The sequence below is a fragment of the Tinamus guttatus genome, unplaced genomic scaffold, assembly GCF_059628265.1.
Source record: "Tinamus guttatus ecotype Peru unplaced genomic scaffold, ASM5962826v1 Tinamus_guttatus_pri_ptg000492l, whole genome shotgun sequence".
In the NCBI taxonomy this organism is placed as follows: Eukaryota; Metazoa; Chordata; class Aves; order Tinamiformes; family Tinamidae; genus Tinamus; species Tinamus guttatus.
The window spans coordinates 1,533,573-1,561,565 of NW_028289026.1; the positions used below are offsets into that span (position 1 = coordinate 1,533,573).

General features: G+C 41.1%; 1 protein-coding gene across 1 annotated transcript; it reads left to right on the forward strand.

Annotated features, from left to right (window-relative positions):
• The first annotated feature begins 7,855 nt into the window (after window positions 1–7,855).
• COLEC10 (collectin subfamily member 10) lies at window positions 7,856–27,283 on the forward strand. Its single transcript, XM_088533298.1, has 6 exons — window positions 7,856–8,161; window positions 20,538–20,609; window positions 22,276–22,347; window positions 24,033–24,086; window positions 25,277–25,372; window positions 26,879–27,283. Exons 1-6 carry the CDS (start codon window positions 8,014–8,016, stop codon window positions 27,268–27,270), a joined length of 834 nt encoding a protein of 277 aa, XP_088389424.1. The 5' UTR covers window positions 7,856–8,013; the 3' UTR covers window positions 27,271–27,283.
• The last annotated feature ends 710 nt before the right edge of the window (window positions 27,284–27,993 follow it).

Here is a 27,993-nt window from a genome sequence, read left to right on the forward strand (position 1 = left end):
GAGATGAAGAGCAGCTGGAGATTTTCTGAGGATGGATTGCTTCCTCAGAGCATAAAGACCCATAGGTATGACCCTTTGTATAGTCCTTATTCTTCCGATTAGGTTGGTCTTCAGGAGGAAACGCATCTCACATGTGATGTAGCAGTATTGATGCTTTGCATGGCAAATATCTTCTTGACTGTAAAGCAGGACACCAATTAATACTAGAGGTAGCCTGTTACTGTCACTTCAGCTCTTTGCAAGTACACATTTATTCTGACCTGCTTCAGGCCCAAGGAGAAAGACCTCTCTCCTGCATTTCATCCTTCTAGGATGAACTCTTTCCTCCTAGGAAGATCTGCTCTGCTCTGAGCAAAGTGCAGGGCACCCAGCATCCAATGTGACCATTTCCAGGTCCCTAGACCGAAGGTGAGTGCAAAAACTGTGCTAATATAGCGCTCAAAGTGGAACCTCCAGGATACTCAAAGAAACAGCGACATCGTGTTACACTCTACTGATAGTAGACACAGCCAGACACTGTCCTTGGGGTTGGTTTCATGTTACTTCTGACTCATAAATTCCTCTGAACATAAAGGCCCACATATTAAACAATGCCATGTGTCAAATTCTGGTGATGAGATTCTCTTCTGATTTATGAGCCTTTCCTGAGTTTTTCCTCTATATTGGCATATACATTTCTATAGCCAAAGAAGAGACAGATTAAAAACCAAAGCACTCGGGCATGTGTCCCTGTTAATATAGGAAGAGACAAACAAAACCTGGAAGATTGGGGGAATCTTACCTCAGGGAAAAAATCCAAAAACTCCCAGGATCACAACAGTTTCAGTCAATGGCAAAAAAATATCATATGCAAAGGCCAGTTTATAAGCTCTGTAGCTCAGATTTATCCTCGCAGAGATGGCTGAGTAATTGGAATTATACCAAATGACAGAAATCAGCGCAGTTCTTTTATCCAGGCCATATTGGTGCAGCACCACCTATGTTAACTGCTGTTAAATTAAAACCCAGTCAAACCGCACTTGCATACCTTCAACAAATTCACAGAGACATGCACATGACGGGGACTGGAATCCAGTAATCCAATCTCTCAGTTCCCAAATCACAGTGTATAAGATCCAAAGATGCTAACAATAATCAGAAATAATCAGAAAAAAGTGCCTTCCTTTTTTATCTTTTCTCCATTACATAAAACTCAGAATTATAAAAAATATTCAAATTCCTTTGTAGTTCAGAAAACCTACTCTTCAGAGTACAGACTGAGAGAAGGGTTTTTTTTTGTTTTTTTGCTAGGCTGACAAGTAGAAAAAAAGAACACCAGTATAACCCTCCCTCCCCTTCACTAATGCACAGTCTGGCAGTCAGGACAATAACTAGGGAGGCAGGATGATGAGGTTCAAAACTTTCTTCTTCCTGCCAGAAATACACCCACGCAGACATGAAACCGGCGTTACGATACACGTTACACAACACTGTGCGTCCCCAAGCCCCAGGGAAGCAATACAGGAGGTAAGACAGAGTTCACTGAGCAGGGCAGCCCCATGTCTATCTTGAAACATTCTCAGTTCAGGCAGTGGCCACGGCCAGGGGCTCTCAGAGGGCAGCACGTTGGCCACTTTCAGATTGGTAAGCAGCCACAGCAGCCCTCAGCGCTGCCACCACATACTGTTCTGCAGCACAAAGAAAAAAAAAAGCTTGAAACACCTGTCTTTCTTAGGCTAAAAGGAAGGTATTCAAGCTTTTTCTAGTTTCCTGTTGATCCTTTCCCTTCTCCCTGTCTCCCTCCATCAAGCTTCTTTGCCACCACTTTACCAGGATGAGCTCATAAATTCTCCAAGTGCTGAAGAAAGTGCTAAGAGTTGTTTGGCTCAGGGTCTTGTTTGGAAAGTGTGTAGCAGAGTTTAAATTGAAGGGAAAAAAAATGCATAGCTGTAACCTATAAATAAGCATGTGTTCAATCAGAAGTTGACATGGGTACATGTCACAGCAGCTGAATGCTGAGAGCAGGAGGCTGAGATCCTGTAGGTCTGATGGTGCTTTGAAGCCTTCTTGTTGTTCTTCAAGCCAAACTCATGGTTTCATGTAAAATCCACAGGTTAGCACACGGCCTAGGTATCACTTACTCCTTGGCATGTTTTATCGCGAGCACAAGCTTAGCATCTGCCCACTGTGTTGAATCTGTCTCCCACCCATCACACAGCTTTCCCTGGAGCACCCCACACACCTCAGCACTTCATGCAAGGTCTGAGAATGTGTTGACAGGCAAGGCTCAGTTTTGTGCTAATACAAGGCTTCAAATGAGCCTTTGCAGTCTATGCTTCTTCTTTTCCCTTGAAACACTAAAGAGAGCAGGATGAACCTTTTCCACTTGGTAGTGGTGGGAGTATGCTTGTTCTCTTGGGGCAACTTGTGCACAACCTCACGACTAACCCCCACTACAAAGTTAGAAAGCAAACTCAAAAGATTGCACATCAGCTCTATTTCAGTTCAGTCCTATTTCAGCAGCGTGTTTAAGACTGTTTCTAAATATAAACATTTTTCATTAGCCATGCAATCCTTTTTCTAACTGCTTACATTACTTTTTTTAGAGAGCAGCCCCAAGCCAGAATGGGAAGAGCATAGCTGGGTAAGGCAGAAATGTGATTCTAGGCAGAACATCACATCTGATCCCTATCTCTGGAGTCCAAAATACCAGCACTCCAAAAAGCTTTGACTTATGTTCAAATTCCAGAGTCAGAACGAAGCTCTATGACTCAAGACATGATGGGATCTCTATGAGGAGAATAAAAGAGAAATGTCAAAAACAGAAATGCCTGAGATAAGAATAAAAATGCAAAGCAGTAGCTGGGTACATGCTCTAAATCTCTCAAATGTAAACAAACAGTTAAATTTTTGTTAGGGAGCAACATGTTCAGTTTTCTAAAGAAGATATGTTTCCCAGAAGGAATTATATAAATATTTATGAAAATGAAGCAGGAAATATTTTCCCAGGGTAGGACACTGTTCAGCACTGCATCAGGTCAGCAGAAGCCAGGGTTTATTTTGTCAGTCTTCCTCTGGAACTGAATCATTGCCCTCTTGTTTGCAAAAATCTGTTCTGACACAGGAAGAGGCTGCACTTAGATAAACACGATTGCAAACCACACTGAGTATTTCACTTTCTATCGTATCTCTAAATGAATACGCGAATGCCTTACTCCTTTGGACAGGCCCTTTGAGTGGTTTCATGGAAAACAATAGCAATACCTCTTCAGGTATTCCTCACCCTCTTCAGGAAATCTAATGGCATATGAGTAAAGTCAAAGCTATTTTCAGCGTGAGTGAAAGCCTGCAGGTCAACAGTCAGAGAAGGCTCACTGTGTGGCTTACCACGTGGCTAGAAGGCTTAGCTATGTTACTAATTCCCAGCAGAATTAGTACTGCATTCTTTATATACATGACTGGAAAAGTATTAGGTGGAGTCCATGTGTCACCTTTAGTTTTTGCAATGAAGGAGTTAACATACATTAACTATGAGCTAATAAATTGTGTGAAATACAAGAGTTGTTAGAAAGCTGAAGCTGTAATGCAGTGCTACATGAGGGAGCAGAGGCTACAGAATCACAAAATGGTCGAGCTTGGAAGGGACCTCTGAAGACTGTCTAGTCCAACTGTCCTGCTCAAAAATTGTCATTAAAGCACATTGTCCAGGCCTTTATCCAAATAGTTTTTGAATATCTCCAAGGAGGAAGACTCCACAAGCTCTTTGAGCAACTTGCTCCAGTGCTCTGTCCCTCTCACAGTCAAGAAGCTTTTCCTCCTGTGTAGACAGAAATGCCCACATTTCAGTTTGCCTCTTTTCCTATCACTGGGTACTACTAAGATCCTTTTAACATCCTCCCTTCAGATACTTAAGCACATTGATAAGATCCCCCCCTCAGTTGTCTCCAGGCCAAGCAGTCCCAACTTACTCAGCCTTTACTGATTTAAGAGATGCTCCTGTCCCCTAATTGTCTCTGTGGCCCTACACTGGACTCACTCCAGTAGTTCCATGTCTTTCTTGTGCTGTGGAGCCCAGAACTGGATGCAGCACTCCAGATGTGGCCTCACCACACACAGTCAAAGCTTTTTAGAAAACAGAGCACAGTGTCTGCTCTGTACTGCACCTCAGAATGTGTCCAGCAGTTCCCTCAATATAAGGTCTGCAACCCAAGCTCCTTCTGCGATTTTGGTACTGACCAGCTATACGGCAGCCTGGGCACCAGCTGCCTCCAAAGCCACCTGCCTCACAGCCGGAACTTCTGTTTAAGGGCTAAAACTTCCAGGCAGCACGGGGTAGGAGGGGATAAAGAGGTGAAGAGAATTGTCCCAAGAAGGGTTGTAAAGCAGACCTCAGTATCTCCCAGAGTCCCAGCCCCGAGCCAGGCCACGGAGTAATAATACAGACAGATAGAAAGGGATAGACTCATGTCATCCTACTCAACATAGTCAAATGGACTAGCAGGAGCCAGGCAGATTGTAGGTGATAGGAGGCCATATATAGGAGGCCAAAGCAGGGGCTGACAAAACCTTGTGAATATCCAACAAGAGTTATGGAATATCATTAAATTTCTACAAGTTCTGTTTACTGATCAGAGAAGCAACAAGGCTTTGGAGAATTTTGTCCTTACTTGTGATTCAGATTTTTTTTTCCATTATTTGCAGGAATATTAACATCTTGTCATTGCTTGTATCTTGATGATAATAATAACATCAGTAAAGTCTTTGTTTACAGGCTCAAGCAGACACTGTATGGCATCAAAACCAAAAAATGACATTTTTCAAAACAACTTTAGGATTAGTTTCCTCCCTGCACTTGGCAAAGCACAAAATACTGAAACTCTTCAAATAATCATGATCTCCAACACCAAGAGAACAGAAACCATACAGTTTTCTCTGCAGCAAAAGCAGAAAAAAAAAATTGTACTTTCTTTTTTGACTTCAGATGTCCCCAGTTAGTGAGTATGCTTGGGCACGAAGAAGGAAATTCTCCTTAATACTAAATTTAGTGCAGAAAGGATGCCAGTGGACTTTCAGCACTTCGGGCTGAATCAACCCATGGTAACAAGCAGGATGTATTAACATGGAGTCCAACCACAGGATCTGGGACTCTATGAATTATTAGAATTGGCTGTAGATCTGGCCACCTTTTGACAAACAGCCCTTCAGGATGTGGTCTATACTCTATAGTCCATTGACATTTAGCAACTAATATCCAAAGGATAATCAGGTGAAGGAAGTACTTGGATACTAAGCAGGCAATGTACTATGTGAAGGTGATTTGACTACTGCTCAACTTGAAAAATCAGAATCTTTTCGGATTCTTGAGGTTTTCTTGTAAAACATTATTGCTTTAGGAAATGTTTGTTTTACATCCTTTATGTCCAGACAACTGCCTAGTTTGGTTGTTTTTTTTTTTTTGTCTACATACATTTCCCTAAGCATTTTTAAATGAGAACTAAGATGCACGATAGGCCATGTGCCTCATTAAATTCCCCCTCAGCAATAGAGCTGCTTGAGGATTTTTCAGTGAAACAGGTTTGATAAATGCTGATGGCCAAAACTCCGTTTTTTTTTTTTTTTTTTTTTTTTTTTTGTGCAAGTATATCATTTTTGAAGGATTTTCTGTTGAGGCAGGTTTCCTAGCTTCAGGATAGGATTTTTGGTCCAGCTTGTGGGAAGAGATAATTGATAAGCAAATAGTGTGATACAATCTTAAGGTCCCAGTGCAAGCAGTGATCTGAACTAAGCAGATAAAGAATTTGAATCTGGATCGCCTAGATTTTAAGTAAGTGCCTCAATTGCCAAGCTCTTGGCTATATTAAGATTCATTTCTCACTCTGCATTTATGGATTTTGTGCATTTCATGAAGGAAAAAATGTATAGGGTCTTGATTTCTAATATAGAGTATTTGAAAACAGCAGGATCATAAAAGTGTTCTCCTCTTAGACATAGTCAGTAACTGAACTGGTTAAACAAATGGTTTCCTGTCTCACTTGCACTTACTCCTCTTTATCACTGATGAAAAACAAAGAATGCACTGTAAGTCTCTCAGTATTGTGGAACAGATAGCATCATTCACATCATTTTGGCACCATTTCCCAAAATGCCTCCTCCAAAGGTAAGTACACTAGCTTCCACTCCTACGCTATCTATTCTTGCTCTTTCATTGACCTTATACTCACAAAATGGAAAGTGGAAAGAAGGAAAAGATAAATAAAACAGATTTAAAGCTTACAAGTCAGAGCTGACTCAAATCACAGAGGGACAAGTTTATTCTTGGTACAACTCCGTCCATCTATAATTCCAGCTTTCACTTCCCCCCGCCCCACCCTTTAGCTATGGTGTATCTCTTAGCAAGGCCACATCTGAAGGTGTTAAATGACTTTTGTTAGTACAGAGATCACTATTTGTTTTTGAAAACAAAGTTCAACAACAAAAAAAAGTGTTTTTAAAAGTGGGACAGTCTGAGTAGGCTAGAAATAGAGAGGGAGAGGAGTCTCTTGACCCCTCTTGGGAGTTTGGCCAAATTTCATTCCTCATGAAAGCTTGACATCAAAGCCCTTCTTCAGCCTATAAGGAAAAGGTATCCAGTTTTACATCAGTGCTGCTACTTTTTCTGTCTGTCAAAAGGCTTAAAGGTTATAGGGGCTAAAGAACTAAAGCTCTCATATAATGAAGAAAGCATCCGAAAATCTATTATTAAGAAAAATGTTTTTTGCCTATGATGGAAAGCAAACATACCCTCACACACTAGTCGGTTAAATAGTGTAGTTCAGGTTAGAAAATAGTTGTGTCCTTCGCTGTGTAACCAAACAGAACTTAATGAATTTACCTGACAGATTATGAATGCCTTTCCTTTACTGTCAGGCTACCTAGACTAGTTTGCTGTCCCTGGTTGCTGTGCTCCCCTCATCAAAAGCTAGAGTCTTTTCTAGGCACAGGGATGGGGATCTGTCACAGTTTTTTTTTTCACAAGAGGATACATAGAAGTGTTGCATGCTACCTGTTCCTTCATCCAGGAGGGCTCCTGCATTGGGTTGTAAAGTCCCAGCATCTAAATGAAAAATTTATAGCCCATCTCATATAGATATGAACCTGAACAGCACAGGAAAAAAAAAAAGAGCAGAAATAATGTGGTCTTGGGGAGCTCTGCGACACTCCTATCCTGATAATTAGATAGGACTCTCTCTTTTAAAAATAGCAGGCAGGGGCACAAGGTGGTCAGGAAGGTACTCAAGCTCATTTTATTCTTTCGCTTCCAATCTGGCATCTGTCTTTCTATATGATGTCTACCAACATCATCTGCGTTTGTGGCAACCATTGTGAAGAAGCCTGCATGCATGAAAACTGCATCCTGAGTTTCTGGTTCACAGATCCCCTGGCAACTCTAGCCTTTCAGCCCCCACTCTCAGGCCCTTCTGCACAGTACAAGGCAGCCAGAAGGGCTGGAATAGCCCCATAACTTCTACCCATGGCACACCTACACCTATTCCCATGTCACTAGAGGTCTTAGTGGAGGAAAGTTTTCATAGAAATGTCCCCTTATACTTTATAAGGCATCTCTCTTTCAGCACAGAACCAGCCACAAGCATCCTATAACTAATTACTACTCACATGGTTACAATATTGAAATCTTTTGTCTCTTGAGTAAGTGTAAAGCTGAGTGTGAAGAGTCTATGCTGAAAGGAAAAAATAATGACAAAAGAGATATCCCCATATATTGAAGAAATTTTCCATGGCAAAAGCAGCTAAACATCTCATAGATAAGAGATAAACTGGAATAAACAGCTGTCACTGTTAAATAAATATCCTGGATAATGTGCAGGACAGAAATAACTATAGCATTGTCAAAATCTCTTCTTCACTTTATTTAGCTGTTCTAGCATGTAACTCCCAATTCTTTGCACTGCTTCAGTTAGTGGAGCATTTATTTTTGTATCGGCTGCATTTGTTAAGACTGTAACAACGAAAGGCATTTCCTGAGAAGCTGCAAGGATGAACAGCAAGAAAGAACAACGGCTAAGGAAATACGGGACCCTAGTAGTGCTTTTTATTTTCCAAGTTCAGATTTTTGGTTTTGATGTTGACAGTCGACCCACAACAGACGTCTGCTCGACACACACTATATTACCTGGACCAAAAGGTGAGGAGTATCAGGTTGTTAATACTGAGGTCAGTACCGATAAAGGCTGATTTTTTTTTTAATAGAAACATGGTGGGTTTGTGGCATTGGCTGGGAATGAAAAATCTAAATGATTTCAGACTGTACAAACATCTAGAAAAGGGAAACCGTGATTGGGGAAAAGTGATGAAGCAAGGAGACTTGAATTTGTTTTCTTTAGTTTCAGGAACAGTTTCATATATGCTCACATAAGTTAGTGGTATCCTTCTGCATCTTTCTCCACACAACTCTTCTCCTACTTCTTGTATCTATCACACAATGAGTACAGTTAGCAGCAAATGATTGTGGGTAGTGGATTTGTAAACACCTATTGTGAAAGGTTAATGAATCACTTTGGATATGGAGGTACGGAGATGTATGAAATATTTAAAATGACTGTTCTGTTGTTATTTCTAAATGCCTACCTGTAAACAGAGCTCTGCTGCATTTATCAGACCTGATCCAGCAGCATGTGGTGAATTAAACAGGACCTTCATTACAGATCTGAACAAGAATTAGATCAGCTCTTGCATGTGGATTTCTTTTATCTCCAAAAAGTTTTCAAATATCTGAAACCAAATTTTCTGCATTAACTTACTTTTTGTGTAACGCAACTAACATCAGTGGAATTGCCCGGAGGGCACATCATCCAAAAACTAGGTCCATGACATGCAGATCTATCTTGCCGTGAAGGATATAGAATATGTATTCCAGACTATGACCACTGCACTTCAAAATATGGTTCTTTTTTTTTTAGTAAGTCACTGTATTTTTATATAGACTAAAAATTGGGTGAAAAAAATGCAATTGATTGAAATTTTAAATAGAAAATAGATTTTCAAGTCAAAGTATTGCTGTAGACTCATTTGTTTCTCTGATGGATTATTCTAATGCACATTGCTTAAAGGACCGTTTTTAATCAGCAAGTTAATTTTTATGATTACAATCCAAGTTTAAACTTTTGCTGCTGCAGCACAAATGCAGAGAGATGTAATGATCCCCAAGGGAGCTAGTGGGAGTTTGTTTAGTTAATATCTGAAAAATGAAGGCTGGAGATGAAAGTCTGACAGAATTGTTTTTAGCAAGTCACAGGGCTAATGAGGTGGTCTCGTGACAGCTCAGAAGTAGTTAGGACTCCAGCTGTTTTCTGCGGTCTAGTTGGGATAGGGAGTATTTAAAGGTTAGACATTGTTGCTCTTTGCAAGTGTTCCACTGAGAAAGTCTGAATTTAAGCATTGTTGGGCCTATTGTCTTCTGGTTGATATCAAAAGATGAATAAAACCAAACTGTATATTGGTAAGGACCCCACTACTACTTTAAAATTAGATTGCCATGCCCAAGATCCATGATTAACAGAAAAGGTAAAAACACATTACTACATTACCACTGACTCAAATTCATCTCAAGTCACCTCTTGCAAACTAAGTGATATGAATCCATAGCATTATTTCATTTCCTACCTGATCTGAGCTCATTCAGAGCTATCAAGAGCACTGGCAGTTTTCATAGAATCACAGAATCATATAATGCTTAAGGTTGGAAGGGACCTTTAGAGGTCATCCAGTCCAACCCCCCTGCACACGCAGGGTTACCTAGAGCACGGGGCACAGGACTGCGTTCAAGCAGGTTTTGAAGATCTCCAGAGAAGGAGATTCCACAACCTCTCTGGGCAGCCTGTTCCAGTGCTCTGTCACCCTCACTGTTAAGAAATTTTTCCTTAAGTTCCTGTGGAACTTTTGGTGCTTCAGTTTGTGGCCATTACCTCTAGTTCTGTCGGTGGCCACCACTGAAAAGAGGCCAGCACCATCCTCCTCACTGCTTCCCTTGAGGTACTTACAGACACTGAGCAGATCCCCTCTCAGCCTCTCTTCTCCAGGCTGAACAGGTCCAGCTCTCTCAGCCCCTCCTCATAGGGCAGATGTTCCAGGCCCCTGATCATCCTTGTAGCCCTGTGCTGGACTCTCTCCAGCAGCTCCACATCCCTCTTGCACTGTGGGGCCCAGAACTGGACACAATACTCCAGATGTGGCCTCACCAGGGCTGAGTAGAGGGGCAGGATCACCTCCCTCGACCTGCTGGAGACGCTCTTCTTAATGCACCCCAGGATCCCATTGGCCTTCTTGGCCACGAGGGCACACTGCTGCCTCATGGCCAACTTGTTGTCCACCATGACACCCAGGTCTTTCTCTGCAGAGCTGCTCTCCAGAAGGTCGGTCCCCAGCCTGTACTGGTGCCTGGGGTTATTCCTCCCCAGGTGCAGGACCTTGCACTTGGCCTTGTTGAATTGCATGAGGTTTTTCACCACTCAGTTGTCCAGTCTGTCCAGGTCCCTCTGGATGGCAGCAAAGTCCTCTGGGGTATCAGCTACTCCTCCCAGTTTCGTGTCATCAGCAAACTTGCTGAGGGAGCACTCTGTGCCTTCATCCAGGTCATTGATGAATCAATTGAACAGGACTGGACCAAGGACTGACCCCTGGGGGACACCGCTAGCTACAGGCCTCCAACTAGACTCTGCACCACTGATCACCACTCTCTGGGCCCGGCCATCCAGCCAGTTCCTAATCCACCTCACTGTGCACTCATCTATCCCACACTTCCGGAGTTTGCCCAGGAGGATGTTGTGAGGGACGGTGTCAAAAGCCCTGGTGAAGTCGAGATAGACGACGTCCACCGCTCTCCCCTCATCTATCCAGCCAGTCATTTCATCATAGAAGGCTATGAGGTTAGTCAGGCAAGATTTCCCCTTGGTGATTCCATGCTGACTACTCTTGAGCACCTTCTTGTCCTCCATGTGCCCAGAGACAACAGCCAGTATGAGCCGTTCCATCACTTTTCCGGGGACGGAGGTGAGGCTCACTGGCCTGTAGTTGCCTGGGTCCTCCTTCTTGCCTTTTTTGAAGATTGGCATGACACTGGCTTTCTTCCAGTCCTCCGGCACCTCCCCTGTTCTCCTGGATCTTTCAAGGATGATGGAGAGCGGCTTAGCTATGACCTCTGCCAGCTCACGCAGCACTCTGGGGTGCATCCCATCAGGGCCCATGGATTTGTGGGTATCGAGGTTCCTTAGGTGCTCTCTGAAGTTACACTACTCCATCACCTAGGCATTCTTGGTTGCTGTAAGAACAAAAACTTGACCCTTCTGGAGACTCCCTGTGAAAATCACTTGTTCAAAAGTGACATTAGGATCCTGAAAACTGGTCATTTCTAACACCAGCCACGTGTAACTTGTCTAATTAACCCAGGTCAAATCTTTCCTCTTCAAAAAAAATTTTTTTTTTGTACTCATATCTGAGACTTTACAAGAGAAGCATAATATGAATGACGGAATGAAAAGGTGATACTAGGCCAAATATCAGGAAGCCTCCATACCAACCTTGATGGATCTAGCAGCTCTCAAATCAAGTGAGGCAACACCAGAGCCTTTTATGCCTAACAAACAGCATGAAAATACCTGGGAAAGATACATTTTGCCAGGACAGGAAGAATGCAGCAAACGTCCTCTAAGGCATTCCCAGTTTCTGTGGTAGTAGTCAGTCTGAATTAAAGCTTCTTGGTATTACAAATTAATAGGAGTTAAAGTCTGACCTCTGGTGGCCCTGACTGATACAAACCAAGGTCTTTGCTGTTCCCTCCAGCTGCTGTGTTCCACTACCTGTGAAAATAAATGCAAGTGGAAGTCTATTTTTAAAGAATTATCCAATAAAATTTTGTAAACATATGAGCCCCAGAAAAGAATTAAAAATGCAAGAATTAGAAAAAAAAATGTGACACTCCTCTTCTGCTTTTTATTTCTAAGTCATGCTCAGCTTACTTTTCGAGGGCAAATCTTTTTAATGAACATAAGCCTAGTGCTATGGCTGCCTTGCCTGGTAAAGCTTTTGCATTACAGAGCAAACATGATTATATAGAAGTTAAACATAGAAATCTGTGAGGCCTCTTCTGAAGTCATTACTGAAATTCTCTAGGAAACATGCCTGCCCTACAGGCTAAAAGTCATCCGTAGCTCTATAAAAAGTCTGTTCTTTCGACCAAAACAATTTTTCAGTATTTGTAACTAGTGATTTTTGGTGTCTGACCTGGGACATTTCTGCACAGGTTGGATTTAGCTAGCGCACTTTGGCACAGGATGTCTGGAGAGTCATGTAGAGCAATGCTGACCCACGGCTGAGTAACCAGGACATTAAAGTCCAAGCTCTGTTTTTAGCCGACTCCTAGAGCATAAACAGAACTAGATTGAGCATAAACAAAAGAGCAAATTTCCTAGGGCAGCCAAGAACTCGAGCTAGCAAAATTAGTCATGGCCCCACCACTTGTTTTCCCTCCTTAACAACCTGTAGAGAGGCCAGCTCAGCCGAGAGAGGAATCGGGGAGGCAGCTCAAGCTGTGGAACCAAAAGCACCAGTTGTGGGTCTGTCCTGTGGCAGCAGCGGAAATAGCTGGCCTTGCTCTCCAGGGCTTTCCCTTTGGCTCTGTCCCAGTTCTGCCCTTTCTTCACTTCCTCCGCCACCGCAGCAGCGGCTGGCCTGGCTCTAGCCTTGAGGCTGCAAGCTCAGCTTTGTCTAACCCATGGGGAAGCTCACATAAATGAGACGGGGATCTCACCTGGCAATATGTGAAGGCAGAAATAAGCAGAGAGCCCAAAACTTTGACTTCTCAACTGCTGTTAGAAGCAGGAGAGAGGCAATAATGGGAAGTGATGGGAGCTGAGCTCGTGGATGTGCAGGACAAGGCTATGTTTGGTTTCTCAAGGACGTGTGAGAGCTCAGCGTTTCAGAAGACTGGCTCTAGATCTTGTTAGTTATCCCAAGTCCCAATAAATTTCCTTTCAAATCCAGACATTGGGACTTGAAAGGCCTTAAATCAGATCCAGGATGAGAACTAGTATGAAATGAAATCTGAAGAATACTGGGAGTTTATAGCAATTCAGTTGTAAAGTGTTTCCTTATTATTTCTGACAAATGATGCCTATAAACTCTATGACATTGGCTGGCGCCTCAAAATAGCATTGACTGTGGTCTCCAGTAGAGCTGTCCATCTCTCAACTTTAATTGCACTTACGCAATTCCACTCCTGGAAAATCTCTAACTCTCTCAGAAACCAGATACGCTGCTATCCGCATTTCCTTCCGAAAATATAAAATGCCTTACCACATCCTATAGGCTATTCAAATCTATAACTAAGCTTCCCTCTTAGCGCCTCAAGTTTGATCTGAAGAGCCCTCTAATTACAACACGTATTTCTGTTTTTCATGTCTCTTAGATTTCATGTAGTTTAGCGTATATTTATCTTTTAAGCTATCAGCCTGAGCTATAAAGCATGTATACAGGCACTTAAAAACATAAATTTAAGATATAATGGGTCTGTTTTTCATACCATTGTTGGTTTGATTTCCTGTTCAAGCCACAGTAACCCGTGGGTCTTAGAGATCATGTCATAATGGCAGGGGAATGAGGCTTAGGAAATTAAACCAGGACAGCTCAAGTAAAAGGAGAATTAGGGCCATTGTTTAAATTATTTCTATGTTATCAAGGAAATAATATATGTCCCATTCATCCATAAAAGACACATAATCAAATGACAGAAGTCAGCAGATCTCCACTGAACACACTGTACACTAAGGTTTGGCTAGCCAGATTCAACAGAAGAGTTTTTCTATCAGAAAATAGTTTTTCAGAAATAGTTTTTCTACCAAAGTCAATGGATGTTTATAAGTGGAAAGTGGAAAAGTGAGGAGATGATAATCCAATTTTTTCTTGATTCTTTCACTTTCACCATGGCAGGTGACAGTGCTGGCTGTCTGACTGGAAGCTGGGTGAAGGAAAACACATACCTAAGAACTTACAAAGCAAATGGTTCTATTTCTCATGGTGTAATTTGCAGAGCACTACCTGTGTCCTGCAAGGTACCTGAGAAGGGTAGCTATTGGTGAATATATATAGTACAGCTGATTGTCAAAAAGGAAGGTTCAACTTTTTTGTTTTCCCCTTCTCTGACTATATGGTTCTACCTCCATCCTCGACCTTTCACAGTGCCAGTTCAGCCCACCTAAAGATGCATGCCTGTCTTTTTAATATTTTTATATTTTGTGAGTCAAATTTATCTAACACAGGGTCAGAAGAGTGTTCAAAACCATGCAGAGTGGGAGGGAAGTGTGCAGATAAGTGCTTGGACCTTGTAGGAGCAAGAAGGATGGGGAAGAGGACATTGTGATAGAACAGCTCTGGATAGAAGATGTCATTTAACTCCAAGACAGAAAAAAAAAAAAAAAAAAAAAAAAAGTTCTCATTAGCCATACAGAGCTTGAAAACAGCAATCCCCACTGGAAATTCTGAAAAACACTGAAGGTGAAATTAGACCAAGTCTTGAAACTGCCCTGATGTAGTTGTGACATGTTTGTATATTGGAAGGATGAACCAGGCTATAGTTGTTTAATTCTTGGAATCAGCAGCACCCTCTAGTGACTAAATCTCTCAAAAGAGATTGCACATGCCTATATGCTTCAAAGTATTCTCAGGGTTTCTTAGTGACTGCATGTTGCATGCTAAAGATGCAAGATGTGTATGAAGTCTAGGAGCTGCGAGCTAATCCTGCAGCTATCTGCAAGGCTTCTCTGGGAGCACAAGGTGTTGAGTTGCTCCTGGAGGAGTCTTGAAGCTTCAGAATTATACGCACACCCTTTTCACTTTATTTTTAACACTCTGGAAAGGCTATACCAGCTATACCACTTGAACGCTCCACATTGGGTCTGTGAAGATGGGAAGGTCTGTATGACACCAAGCGACATTCCGCACATGAAACATAGCCCTTGTCAACACATTCACTGTGTAGGCAGCTGCCATGCAGCAGCTAAAAGCCCAGATTAGAAATCCTGGTTTGAAGAGCTGTGGTGGTTATCATTTAATCACAGCTGAGTTCCAAATAGTAACACAATCTCAGTTGGAGAAATATCAGGGAAATACAGTGCAGATCAACTACTAGAGGCTTTCTAGTAACCTGCATGTGTGTGTCACCTTTTTCATTCTGCAAGTTGTCCTGCTTAGAAGATGTCCTGAGGTGACAGCTATGTTGAAAGACATATGAGACAAAGAAGGAAATATCATGATGTGAAACCGAGGAATTTTCCCTGGGACATCTCAAATCCTACATGTGTAGAACAGCGTTGCCCCCTCTGGAGAAGAAAAAGAAAGCTGCATGAAGCTGAACAAAACAACCTAATGCATCATCACTGGATACCGCTGCCTAACAGATTCAGTATGACAACTTTGTGGTGGGAGGTGGGCTGCATCCAGAGTGTTAAATGCATCTACTCCAGACTGCCTTAGTCTCCCCAGCATTTAGCACAAAATGACATGTCCATACAGACAGGTTACTCTTCTCTCCCCCTTAAAACATAATGCTCATCTCTTGATGACACTGAACTTGGCTGCAGGTCCTTTCAAGGCATTTTTTTCATTACTTGATGTCAGGTTTTTCCATTTCAAGGAAATGAAATGACATCAGTGGGAGGAAGGCTGTGCTGCAGCCCTCCCCTTCACCAAAAAAAAAAAAAAAAAGACATTTTTGTTGTCAGAAAGAGTATGCTCAGGAGCGTGGAGGACAGATTCAGGGCTGTGTGTGCGCCAAGCATGCTGCAAAAGGTGAGCACAAAGTGCAAAGAGCTAAACTTGAGATAGCTCAATCCATACTGTGGGAGGGATCTCTACTGTGAACAGTGTCTGCCTTTTGTTTCAGAGAAGACAGTTTAACTGAATCACCATGAAAGAGAGCCTTAGAGAGCACTCATCTGAATATAGTAGTTCCGATCAGGAGACAGGATTAGGAATTAACTTTGTCAGTTCACCTGAAAAAATGGATCAGTAAAACCCTGGGTAGAACCAGAGAGTTCCTTGCAGAGCTCTGAATGAAAAGATTGGGCATTTTTCATGCTCCCAGGGAAAATAAATGCATAAATACAATTAGGAGCCTCCTCCTGACTTTAGCCTTTGTACAATCTGCAAACTTGCCCTTATCCAGGTGTAAAACTGCTTCTACAGGTAAATACAGACTCTGCAAACACCGTAAACATAAAGCCCATGCTGATTTTCCACGAATGGGGGCTAGCTCTTAGCCACAAGACCTGGGGGTCGCTAAACACATGTGAACAATTTTACCTGAAAACTTTCTCAATTCACAAACACAAGACCAGATAAATTGCTAACAAAAGAGTCACCAGGGAAATACAAGCCACTTGAAGGTTAATAAATTCTAACTAATTAAATTCTTACAAAACGTAACTTCCCAGCAGTATGTAGTTTAATGAAGGTCCTAAAGCAGCAGAGAGCCTCTCAATAGCCTACAATTCCTACTGACTATTATATCTTCCACATTTTCCTAAGTTTTTAGAGTGGGAGGAAAGAGTCGGTTTGTTCTCTCTCACAATTAAAATGTTCAAATGACAATACAAGTCATTCAATACTCAGGTGTTTGCTTTCCTCTGCTTTGCACAGTTCTGAACTCAAAAGAGTCCACCAATATTTTTGTTCTGCGTTTTCATTCTAATAGTCTGATATTTTAAATCTGTGACAGAAGAAATGAATCAACTTGAGGGTATCCCAGTGAGAGAGGACAGGGCTATTCTTCAGCTAGCAACTCCAGGTGCTTCATCTCTGCTTCAAATGCCAGTGCGATACTCTTGCAACCATAGCTTTAAAGTGCCGATCAGCTGATCAGGATAACACTGAGCCTGTCACTTCCTCAAATGGTTAGCAACACAAAGGAGAGTTTAAAGCCCGAGTAGAGGCTCCAAGCTCATTATGTCAAGAATTGTCAGGGATCTAAGTTTTTTTTTTTTTTTTTCTCTCCCCAGTAAAACAAATCATATAGTACAAAGCATAGTGGCACAAAATTTCCAAGTGCAATTCAAAGTACTGTCAGGATTTAGACTCATTTTCTGGCAGATTACAAAGAACTGGCTAATATAGTAGAATGGCCTGTCCACATAAAGTCTCAAGAGGAAGGAAGAGGTGCTTATTATAAATTAGAGACAAAACCAACTCAACGCCTTCCCAAAACAAACAGCAAACCTCTTACAGCCCTTCCTGCCTCATTGCAAATTAATGTGCAGCCACAAGGGGGGAGCATAACCCAATACTTCACTTTTTTTAATTTTGTGTTTTTGGACAAAATTTGAGATTGCTGCGCATAACAGCAAATGGGAGGCAGAATGGACATATAACAGTATATTATCAAATACTGGAGTAATTCCAGGCTTAAATTAACAATGAAAAGGTACTACTAGGTAATGCTGTTTGTTTCTACCCTTGTTTTGTAATGATCTCAGATGCAAAACAGAAAGTTCAGGATCTTCTTTTTCCCTTTACAGACAGGCATATTATTACTTTTCTCTGTTTCTCCAAAGTAGGGGAATAAAGGCATAGGGTGTTAGGCTACTTTATGCCAAGGTGGAATGGGTAATAGAACACAGGAAGCATTAACACAGGAAGTTCCACCTCCATATGAGGAAGAACTTCTTTACTGTGAGGGTGATAGAGCCCTGGAACAGGCTGCCCAGAGAGGTTGTGGAGTCTCCTTCTCTGGAAATGTTCAAACCCCACCTGGATGCCACCCTGTGCCACGTGCTCTGGGTGTTCCTGTTGGAGCAGGGGGTTGGACTAGATGATCTCTAGAGGTCACTTCCAACCTCAACCATTCTGTGATTCTGTGTGATTCTGTGATTCTGTTAGCATCCTTCTTTCTCTGCAGGCTTTTAGAGGGCCTACAAAAGTTGGGACTATGCGTAAGTTATTATGAATAAAAGTTGAGACACTCTTTAAACTCTCAAAGGCTTTTACCCCATTTATCAGCTCCCAGTCTAATGGCCCATGCATAGGAATCTAGCTAAATCTCTGGCAGCCCAGTGTGTAAAAAGTTTGCTCTAAAGCCTCCAGGAAAAAGAAAGAAAAGGAAAAAGTCTCTCTAGAGCCCTTAACCCTATAGAGCAGTCAGAGAGTCATCAGGATGTGTCTAGTTGGCCTAAGAGAGTTGATGTGGATCTTGCCAGGGTGACAGCCCTCTCCATGGTTTGGAAGTTTGCAGGAATCTGGTTTGCTGTCCTAAGTGACACAGGCCAAAGAAACTCCCTCAACAGTTTCTACATCAAACCCCGATTTACACTATGTCCTATATAAATGAATCCATATCACAGGCAAAAGTTAGAAGCCAAGAAGAGCCTCCTACATCTCCCTCTCCTGCCAGAGAGCATATTCCAGTAGTTAAAAATCCCAACACTACTTTGCTAACCAGAACTCACCCAGCTTCATTTTTCAGTCTTTGAATCGCATCAGGCTTTCTTTCTGTTGTCACACATTTCTTCCCATGATCACATTAGCTGTTAACCTTCCTTTGGAGCTTAGTTTTATGAGCTCCTTGTCAGCCTCTGGGATTTTTTTCTAAATTTCCAACCTTCTGATAAATGATCCTTAATCTCTCTGTCATAAACTTTAGCACTGAGGTCAACAACAAAATCAACCTGTAAATTCTCTGGCTCCCTGCTATTCTATGACCTCTAGGCAATAACCCCAGCCCAAGTGCACATCTTTTAACGAGCTGGAAGTTCAGACACATGGCTCCATCTGGATTTTTAAGGCACCTGTCTTTTGGAAATATATACTGACTTTATCAAGCATCTTTGAAGAAATGGGGAAAATAAAAAGATGTGTAAATGTTCTATTGATGGCTGCTTATAGCATTTTCTCTTCATACTTTGTCCTGTTGCAGCTGGTGGTAAGAATAAATAATGAGTCTGAGCACACGGAACAGATGTGATGCTTCCTCACAGGTCTTCTTGTTCCCCCTAGCAAATGCTTCCTCCCTGTAACTCAAACTGAGGTTTGGCCCTTTATCTTCTTCAACTAGGACTACTCACCACCACCTCTGGAGAGCATCCTGACCAAAGGAGTGAGTCTGCCCTTCACAGGGGAGTCATAAAGCTACCATCTGTTTTGATGTACAGAAACTGAGCACAGTCTCCATGAGTCCATGAGTACAGAGCAGTGAAGGAGCTATTGCTACATTTGATATATTGCAACTAATGGCCACCACTTCTTTCATCCCCCCATAAAACATCCCATGATATGCCTGCTACCTGTTAGGCCTGAGAAAGTAGATTAGGAATGAGCAGGTAGTGGGAGGGCACTCAGGGAAACCATCAGTCTGAAAGCAACCAAGGAAAGCTACTTTTTCTCCCAGCACATAGTTAAATTGCTAAATGCTTTACCATGGGATATTACAGCAGGAAAGCACTAGATACAACCAGCTACCACTCACATGTGCGTCCTGCACTGGGACACAGATAACGGCACTGCTTCCCCTCCAGCTGCAAGTCTTTTTGCAGAGAAAGGCAGGGAATACAGAGCGTGGATTTTGACAGCTGCCTGTATTCACAAGGGTTGTTTGGCGCAGCATTTTCCCCCCAATTCTGGTGTTTGTCCAAAAAAAAACCAAGAAAGATGTTCCTGAAATTTGCCTCAAGACTAAGAATCAGAAAATAAGAAAATCAGCTCCAGTTGTACATCAGATTTCTTGTATAACCTCAAGCAAAATTACATGCTCTCTAAGAAAGAGGATAACATTTATTTCCAATTACCATTTGCAGTTTTGATCCTTTAGACTGAAAGCTATTCAGTAGGAGGCTCTCTCTTTTTATAGGTATATATTATAACATGTGTAATAGGACCTTGATCTCATTTGTGGGAATTTCTGAACTACTGTAATAAATCCAAGGATTTATTGCAGATATCTTGCAGACATTCTGTGCCGGCAAATTTCAAAATAAAACACCGACATAATTGCAAAACATGTTTGTTATATTAACACATAAATATATTAACATATAAATGTTACCTGTCAAAAACTGACAAGACTTCTGCCATACTAGGTGCTAACATTTATCTTATGATCTATTACCACATGTTTATACACCTTTCATCATTGTAGCTTCTGCATCCCTTGCACATAGAGTCACTATAAGCAATTATTAAATTCCTATTGCATCTCTTAGTATTTCTCCCTTATGAGTTCAGATTTCCAACTAGAGAAAGATTTGCTTATTTTTCTGCTATACAGCTAATATATCAGAATATAGAACTTCGTGTTGTATAATCTCTATGTTGGAGCAGCTTTTCCAAAAGGGAAGGTTTGCAGCTTTTCCTAATGATGGCCAGATTCACCAGCTCTTTTTTTTGGAAATATATTCCACGGCTACTGGGCCTTCAATGTACGATAAAAAGAAATCAATGGGGAAAAAAAAGAGAGAATTTTCCTTTCTGAAAATGTATAGCTGGATTTACTGAGTGAAATGTACAATGATTTTTTTTTGAAGGAGATGAAGGTGAAAAAGGAGATAGAGGAGAAGTAGGAAAGCAAGGAAAAGTTGGACCAAGAGGACCAAAAGGTATTTATGACAGTTTGTTGACTACTAGTGGTGTGTGAATAACACTATGTACAACTGTTGTAGTGCATAAAAACAGGGATGTTTAATACTTTTCATTCCTGTTGCCACAGTGAATTTCACAATGCTTGTCAAAAATTAATCAGTGGACCTGACAATGCTCCTGAGAATTTAGTGCAATTCCTTCCGGGATGGGAGACAGCTAGAGCTGGCAATAAATTTAAACACTCAAGTAATAAACCATCTACTATTGCTCTCCCAAGTGGCTAACACATCCGAGATCCAGGAGACTGCCCAGATCACATGTACAACCAGAACGATTACTTTTCCATAAGTGAAACAATACTTTAGGTGAAACTGAATTTTGAGAGTTACTTCTTAGTAATCTACCAAGACGCTCAACAAAATCTAGTCTCAGTTGTCCCTGTTTGGCAGATCAGCAAACTGAGGAACACATTGAGAAGGGAACTTCCTCTGATCAAGCAGCATCTATGCTGGGAACAAAGCACCTATGATTTATCAGGTCTTGATGCTATTAAGCCTGTCCAACATCTATATAAAGAGCTGCGCAGCACATTCTGACGCACCAGACATTATCATGTTAGCCTGGTTTGCATGCCATAACTCAAGAGTTTCATATATAATTAGGGCTTAATGTTAACGCATATCTGTGTTCTTTCTTCCTCAACAGTGATCTAATGTTTTAAAAGTAACCCAGGAAGATTTTACTTGAATAGAATCTTTAAAAACAGCCTCTTAACTATTGTTAGAATTAAAACATTTTTCATTTCTATATACACTCCTGTGACTTTATTTCCTATTTTAAAGAGAAATTCAGTAAGATAAAAGGAGATCAGATAATAAACCATTTACAAAGCATCTTAATGATGTTCAGTGTTGGTGTGAAAACTGAAACTCCCTAAATTGGGATCTCATAATTTGCCAGCTACCTCAGAATATAAACCACCAATCAACTAAAAAGCATCCATTATTTTGTTGCTCTGAGGACTGGGCAAGCACAGAGAGCAAAGGCAGTACCTCCTTATCTTGCTTTGAGAAGGGCTCCCAGCAAAGCCACGAGGACTAAACCTCAAGAAAAAAAAAAAAGAAGAATTTTTGCCCATGGTACAGAGAAAGAAAGAAGAGACAGAGAGAGAGAGAGAGAGAGAGCAAGGCTAGCTTGGTTATGGAGTTAAAGCAGTATCTGAATACTCATTAGTAGTTTTACTTTGTCTTGCCTATAAGAAATATGACAACATGAAATTGTGACAGCCAGGGCTTTCATGGAGACCCCACATTAATCTGGCTCAGGCGGCTACCCCAGCAAACGGCTAATTTCACCCCAAAATGTAGCTTATTCTTTGTGGGTTTACTCCTGTACTGGCTCTCTCTAAGGTCCAACAAGTCCCAATACAAAGTAGAGGAAATAAATATAAAGCTATAGGAATAGGAAAGAAATTGGAGCATCATTTTTGGCAGCAGCTGTCTTACTGGCTTACTCCTAATACCAATACCTCAAACCTTGTATTCTCACATGAGCGTATTTGTGTTAATGACCTATATTTGGACTGAAAAAGCTCAGGAAAGATACTGATGATAGAGAGCTAGATAGTGTTTTGGGAGAGAAGTTATGAAAACCATTCACACCTCTTCCCCGTACTTCTCTCAGGAAACAAAGGAACTGTGGGGGATATTGGTGATCAGGGAATGATTGGGAAAATCGGCCCAATTGGCGGAAAGGGTAAGTCCTGGTTTTGGAATTTTTTGTTTTTTTGTTTGCCTGTTTTCCCTCAAATTAAGTATCTGTTTTGTGAAAGTTCCCAGTAAGGAGTAATATCAAATAATGGCTGTTATCAATGCTCTCCAAATAAACTTACATATAAAGTTTATGATTTACTTCCTACATGACATAATATTAAACTTATTTGGCTAAAATAATATGTTACATGAGTTAATAACTCAATCTTCTCAGATGATAAAAGAGAAGGGGAGAAATTTAGCCTTTGTGAAGTAAGGAGCGCAAACCCCTGAGAGTTGCAAAAGAGAAAGGCAAATTTGTGTCTCTGCTTAAGACATTGCAAGCCATAAATTAATATTTTGTTGCTGTTTGGCATGCTGCATTTCATCACCTGCGCTGGTGTTGAAGGAATTAATAACACTCAGGACTCTCAATAGAGATATGCTTTTAAGAGTTTTAAGAGAATACCTATTTAATCAGGGCAAATATTCCTTGCAAATCAAGGTAGACTCCATCTTTACCTGGATAGCAATGCCATGAAATTCTTTCCTAGTAGCCTGAGAAGACGCATAGACTTTCCCCTAAGGTGTTCCAAAATAGTGACATAAGAAGAAACACTCCTCCTGCCAGGGGACCTGCCTTGGAACAGCAGGATTCCACCAGCCTAAGGGGAACTCTGTGGTCTCTAACTCAGAAATACAGGGAGCAGGTGAAACAACCTCTCCTGAGAGCTTCTCAAGCCAACGTATTCAAGTAAACGTTTGATGGCCTCTGGCAGCCTCAGGATCAAAGAAAAACAAAAGAATTTGGCCTGAGGAAATAATTTTCAAAAGTTTCTAGACAACTGAAGACATAGATAGTTATCTCCTAAGATTTCTTTGGTCACTAAAGGAGACTAGAATTGAAGAATGCCACAAGTTGCTTATCTTTATCTTTAAGTAAATCAAAGCTCTCGGCCTTTAAATAAACTAATCTCTCTGTTAAGCTGACTGTACACTTTATCACCCCTTTTATTTGGAATATTTTTTTCCTTCTTTCTTTTTATTTTTTTATTTGGAGAAGAAAAGGACACTCAGTCACTATTTAGATTTACTGCTATTCAAGTTCTTAAACAAGTCTGAAATTTCAGCTTGTAAATGTGCAAGATATCAAACAATGCTAATTAAAATGCCAGTCAACTCCTGGTTTCACATTAAAAATAAAATCATTTAAAGGACAAGACATGTCAAAATATGGTCAAAAAGAGAGGAAATATGGACATTATTTGGCCTCTGGAGGTTTTAAATCATAAAAGCAGAGATCTTGTGCTTAATCTTCAAATGGAGGTATTGAATCCACAAAAAGGCTCTGTCCTGCAAGGCAGTGAGAGAACCCAGGTCTCCCCTCCCATGGGTTTCTTGGGTGCTTTCAGCCTTCCAAGATCATTGTGTAGTTTATATTCAAAGCAAGTGGTACCAGGAACGAGCAGCACACAAGATGCTTGCATTATCAGTGGGTTAGCTATTAAAGGGTTCTCCTTATTTCCATTCATCAGAATTAATCATGGGTTGTTTGACTTGGCACACCTGCTAATACAGTCCATCAGGGATTTCTACCAGAAGCAGACCATTAGTATATTATTAAACAGGTGTTTCTAATATGTTCTCCTGACATGCACTGTCTGAGTATCCATTTTCTTTTTTATGCAGGTGACAAAGGAGCCAAGGGCTTATCAGGGGTGTCTGGAAAAAAGGGGAAAGCAGGTACGTTACCTATCTTTCTCTTGAGAGTGTTTGAGTATGATGATTCTTTAACTTCAGGGTTGGCTGTTTGAATTTGATTTCCACAAAATTCTGGGGCCAACAAAGTGATAAGCTTCAGAATAGACGACACAAACAGAAGGAAACTAGAAAAGCTGCTTAGCAAAATGAATGCTGGGTAGGGACATGACAAATAGCTATGAATACACCAACACCCACATCAAGATGGACAAGAGGAATGGAAATTAATGGACAGTGACTGATAACATTAAAAAAAATGTATAAATAGACCAGGAATACATTTATATTGGAAACTAGAAGAAAGTTTCTGAACATTGAAGGAAAAAAGTCCTTTAATAGGCTCCAATAGGAGAGTGGGGACAAAAGAATAAGTCTTTGTAGATAAGAGTATAAATTGTAGAACCTTAAATGTTTTCCCACCTTCAATGTACATCTGTAATCATTTTTACACATTTTATAGGCAATGCCACTTAGGTTCTGAATAGGAAACTGTCAGCAACTTCTTCTCTCCCTGACAACAGGTTCAAATAAAATCTATACAAAGTCAAATTTTAGTTTACTAACAAAAATATAACTTAGCCTTCAGCGCTCAAAAGCTATTGATTATTTGAGCTGGTGTAAATTATTTCTGCTGCCAGCTGCATGCCTCACTAACATGGTCCGCCTCACAAAGAAAAGGAACCTCTAGGCACTCTCAGACATCTACCTTCACTGAAAAAAGCACAGTTCCTCACTACATAGATACTGTTGTTTACTTCAGAAGGCTGAGGATTCAGTAGTGTTTATGGCTATGCAGAGCAAAGAGCTTTGGCATTCAGATCATGGTGAAAAAACACATCCCTAAACTTGATGGAATTAAAAGTGAGAGGTGGCAGAGAATGTATAAATTCTGCACTGATACAGGTGGGTGAAAGGTGGTAAACTATGACTCTTCTACAAAGAGGGATACTTTTTCAAACTTAGGGATGATTAAGCATGTTAACAAGGGAGTGTACAGAGGCAAGATATGGAGTGCTTTGGTCTAAAGGAGTACAGCCAGTATGATAGGGTGAAACTATTCTCAACAAGTTGAGGCTGAGTCTTTAGAAGGCTTGAAAGAGGATTATAGCTGACCCACCACACACACATATGCTTCTAAATAAATGAATTCTCTGTCCTTTGTATTGCATCAGGCACAGTCTGTGATTGTGGTAGGTACCGCAGAGTTGTTGGACAACTGAACATCAACGTCGCTCGGCTTAACACGTCTATCAAATTTGTAAAGAATGGTAAGCATCATCATGTCTTGACATGTTTTATATGCTCTTACAACATTTCTCTTTGTTTTTTCTTCTATCATCACTGTTTTAGAGCAGTACGAGGAAAAAGACCAAATCATATGAGGCATTCTCAAAACATATCACAGTCTTGCCTCTGCAAGGACACATGCAGCAGATGAATAGAAGCGAAAACAGTACAGAAGTGATCAATAGTACGATCGAATGAATCATGAAACGCACCCGGCACAGATTGCTAAATGCCTCAGCAGAGCTCACCTTCAGGCTCAGTGACCTCTCAGGCAACAAAAGGAAACAGCTTGTGCCAAGCTGCTCATAGTGCCAGGAAAGGTGATAAGAATCTCTTGACCTCTTTATTGTACAGGAGGCTGTATGTTTTGCAGTCCTGGAGTTCCCCCCAGTGAAAGCACTATTCTTCCTGTAGTACAGGAGATAATGACACCCCATAGACATGGGTTATAAGGAGTCTTGCTTGTAGGCAGTACTGTCAGTTGGACAGTGGAAACTGCCCCTACCAAAAGGAAGGAAGGGAATATTCTGGTGCGGCACAGCTTTCTGAAAGGGTTGCACATTACACTGTTCTTTGAAAGGGTGCATAGTCCTATAGACCAGGACTATGTCTATATCAGTAAATCAAATGTGTTTATGACCATTCTCTGGCACAGTGAGCAACTGTCGTAAAGCAGCTTTCATCTATATTCAGCCTACAAAACCAAATGGCCTGTGGCCATCAGGAATGGTCTGTGGCCTCTGCTAGCTCCTAAACTGTGCCAGGCATAGGTCTTGAATTGTTTTGCAAAGCTTTAGTTACCACAGGTTAAATCTGTCCCTGGGACCCTTGCAGCAGCCTAAAGGCAGAGACAATCAACTTCCTGCACCCAGGAGTCCTCCTTGACACTGTTTAATTTGCTAGGATAGATATTGCTTGAGAAATTTGGCTTTTAAAGCTGCTGAGCCTCCAAAGCCCCTTTTATAGTCAATGCATACTTAGTAGCTACAGCAGCTCTGAGAATATGGCTCTCATCTCTCATTTTAGCAATCATATTTAATAACATTGACTTAGCTCTACATGGAGAGGACTTGAAAGCTATTCATAATCTTGTATTTCCATTACAGAGCACTCTTTTAAATCTGTGTTCAATAAAAAGTAAAGCGACTGAGATGGTCGAGAACTAAACCCTGCTAATTGTCCATTTAGCGCGCTATGATGGGATCATTTTACTTCAGTGATGTTTACTGTCTCAGGAGATGCTTTTCAATCAGGACTGAAGAGCTCTTGTCCTAACTTGTGTAAGATGCTCATCTGGCATCTTACTGGCATTAGCCAGTCTCTGATCCAGTCATCAATGTTCATCGCAAGTTCAGATGCAGAAACACTTCTTTCCTCTCTCCCTTTGATTAATTCCAGTGTAAAAATAACTTTATTGTGATACCTGAACAGAAGCATCTTCAATATATTTTGAAATGTCATTGAGCTTTTTTTTTTTTTCTCTAAAGTTATAGCAGGCATCAGAGAGACAGATGAGAAATTCTATTACATTGTCAAAGAAGAGAAGAATTACAGAGAAGCCTTGATCCACTGCAGGGACAGAGGAGGAACACTAGCAATGCCTAAAGATGGAGCAACTAATGCCCTGATTGCTGACTACATCTCCAAGAGTGGCCTCTTCCGAGCATTCATTGGAATGAATGACATGGAAAAAGAAGGACAGTTTGTGTATGCAGACAATACTGCACTCCAGAACTACAGTAATTGGAAGGAAGGGGAACCAAATGACCCAACTGGTCGTGAGGACTGTGTGGAAATGCTGAGCACAGGAGAGTGGAATGATTCAGAGTGCCAGGTTACCATCTACTTTGTCTGTGAATTCCTCAAGAAGAGAAAATAAAAGTGGCACAGAATGTGCCTGGTGTTTTATGTACATACAATAACCCAAATAACCCCTGATCCCTTGTAGGAAAAGCAGATTAAAAAGCATAGGGCATTCAGTTCAGCTTTCACTTCACTGGGTTAAGGATGAGTAACTACTGCTGAGCTAGCTCACAGTGACCCTGAAGACAGCTCAAGTCTGCAGGTATTGACATCCAGCCAGTAGTGAATTTATATTTTCTTTTTTGGCTCTTTTTTTTTCCTCTTTTTGGTACAATTTAGGATGGTTGGGCATATTTAGAGTATGCACAGGTGAATATGACTTTGCTAATGCCAGAAACAGTAAAGCCATTGGTAGATTAATTACTGATATGCTTCACAAAGTCTATTTATCTTCGACCTGCATACAAAATCCCTGCATTTTCCCTGGTGATTTCAGACCTGAAGGGACACATTTCCAGTTTCCGTTGAAAATAATCCTTCCTTTGTTAGAATCATAGAATAATTGAGGTTGGAAGGGATCTCTGTTGATCAATTGGTCCCATGTTCCATGTAAAGCAGGGCCAACTTCAAAGTTAGATGAAAAGTGACTCCTCCCTTGCTTGTGACTGTGCAATTATATTGCCTGATATACAGAAGAGGAGTCACATATCTCTACTTCTCGCTCCATCAATCCCTGAGGCTGGTCTAAGGTGTGAGGAATTAACTTAGTCCTAGCACTGATGTTCCTCTGCAGGCAAGT

Excerpts from the sequence above, each read along its gene's own strand:
- COLEC10 (XM_088533298.1), top strand. The coding sequence starts at position 8,014 with ATGAACAGCAAGAAAGAACAACGGCTAAGGAAATACGGGACCCTAGTA. Across the intron at positions 8,162-20,537 it reads TATATTACCTGGACCAAAAG|GAGATGAAGGTGAAAAAGGA; the intron begins GTGAGGAGTATC and ends TTTTTTTTGAAG. Across the intron at positions 25,373-26,878 it reads TATCAAATTTGTAAAGAATG|TTATAGCAGGCATCAGAGAG; the intron begins GTAAGCATCATC and ends TTTTCTCTAAAG.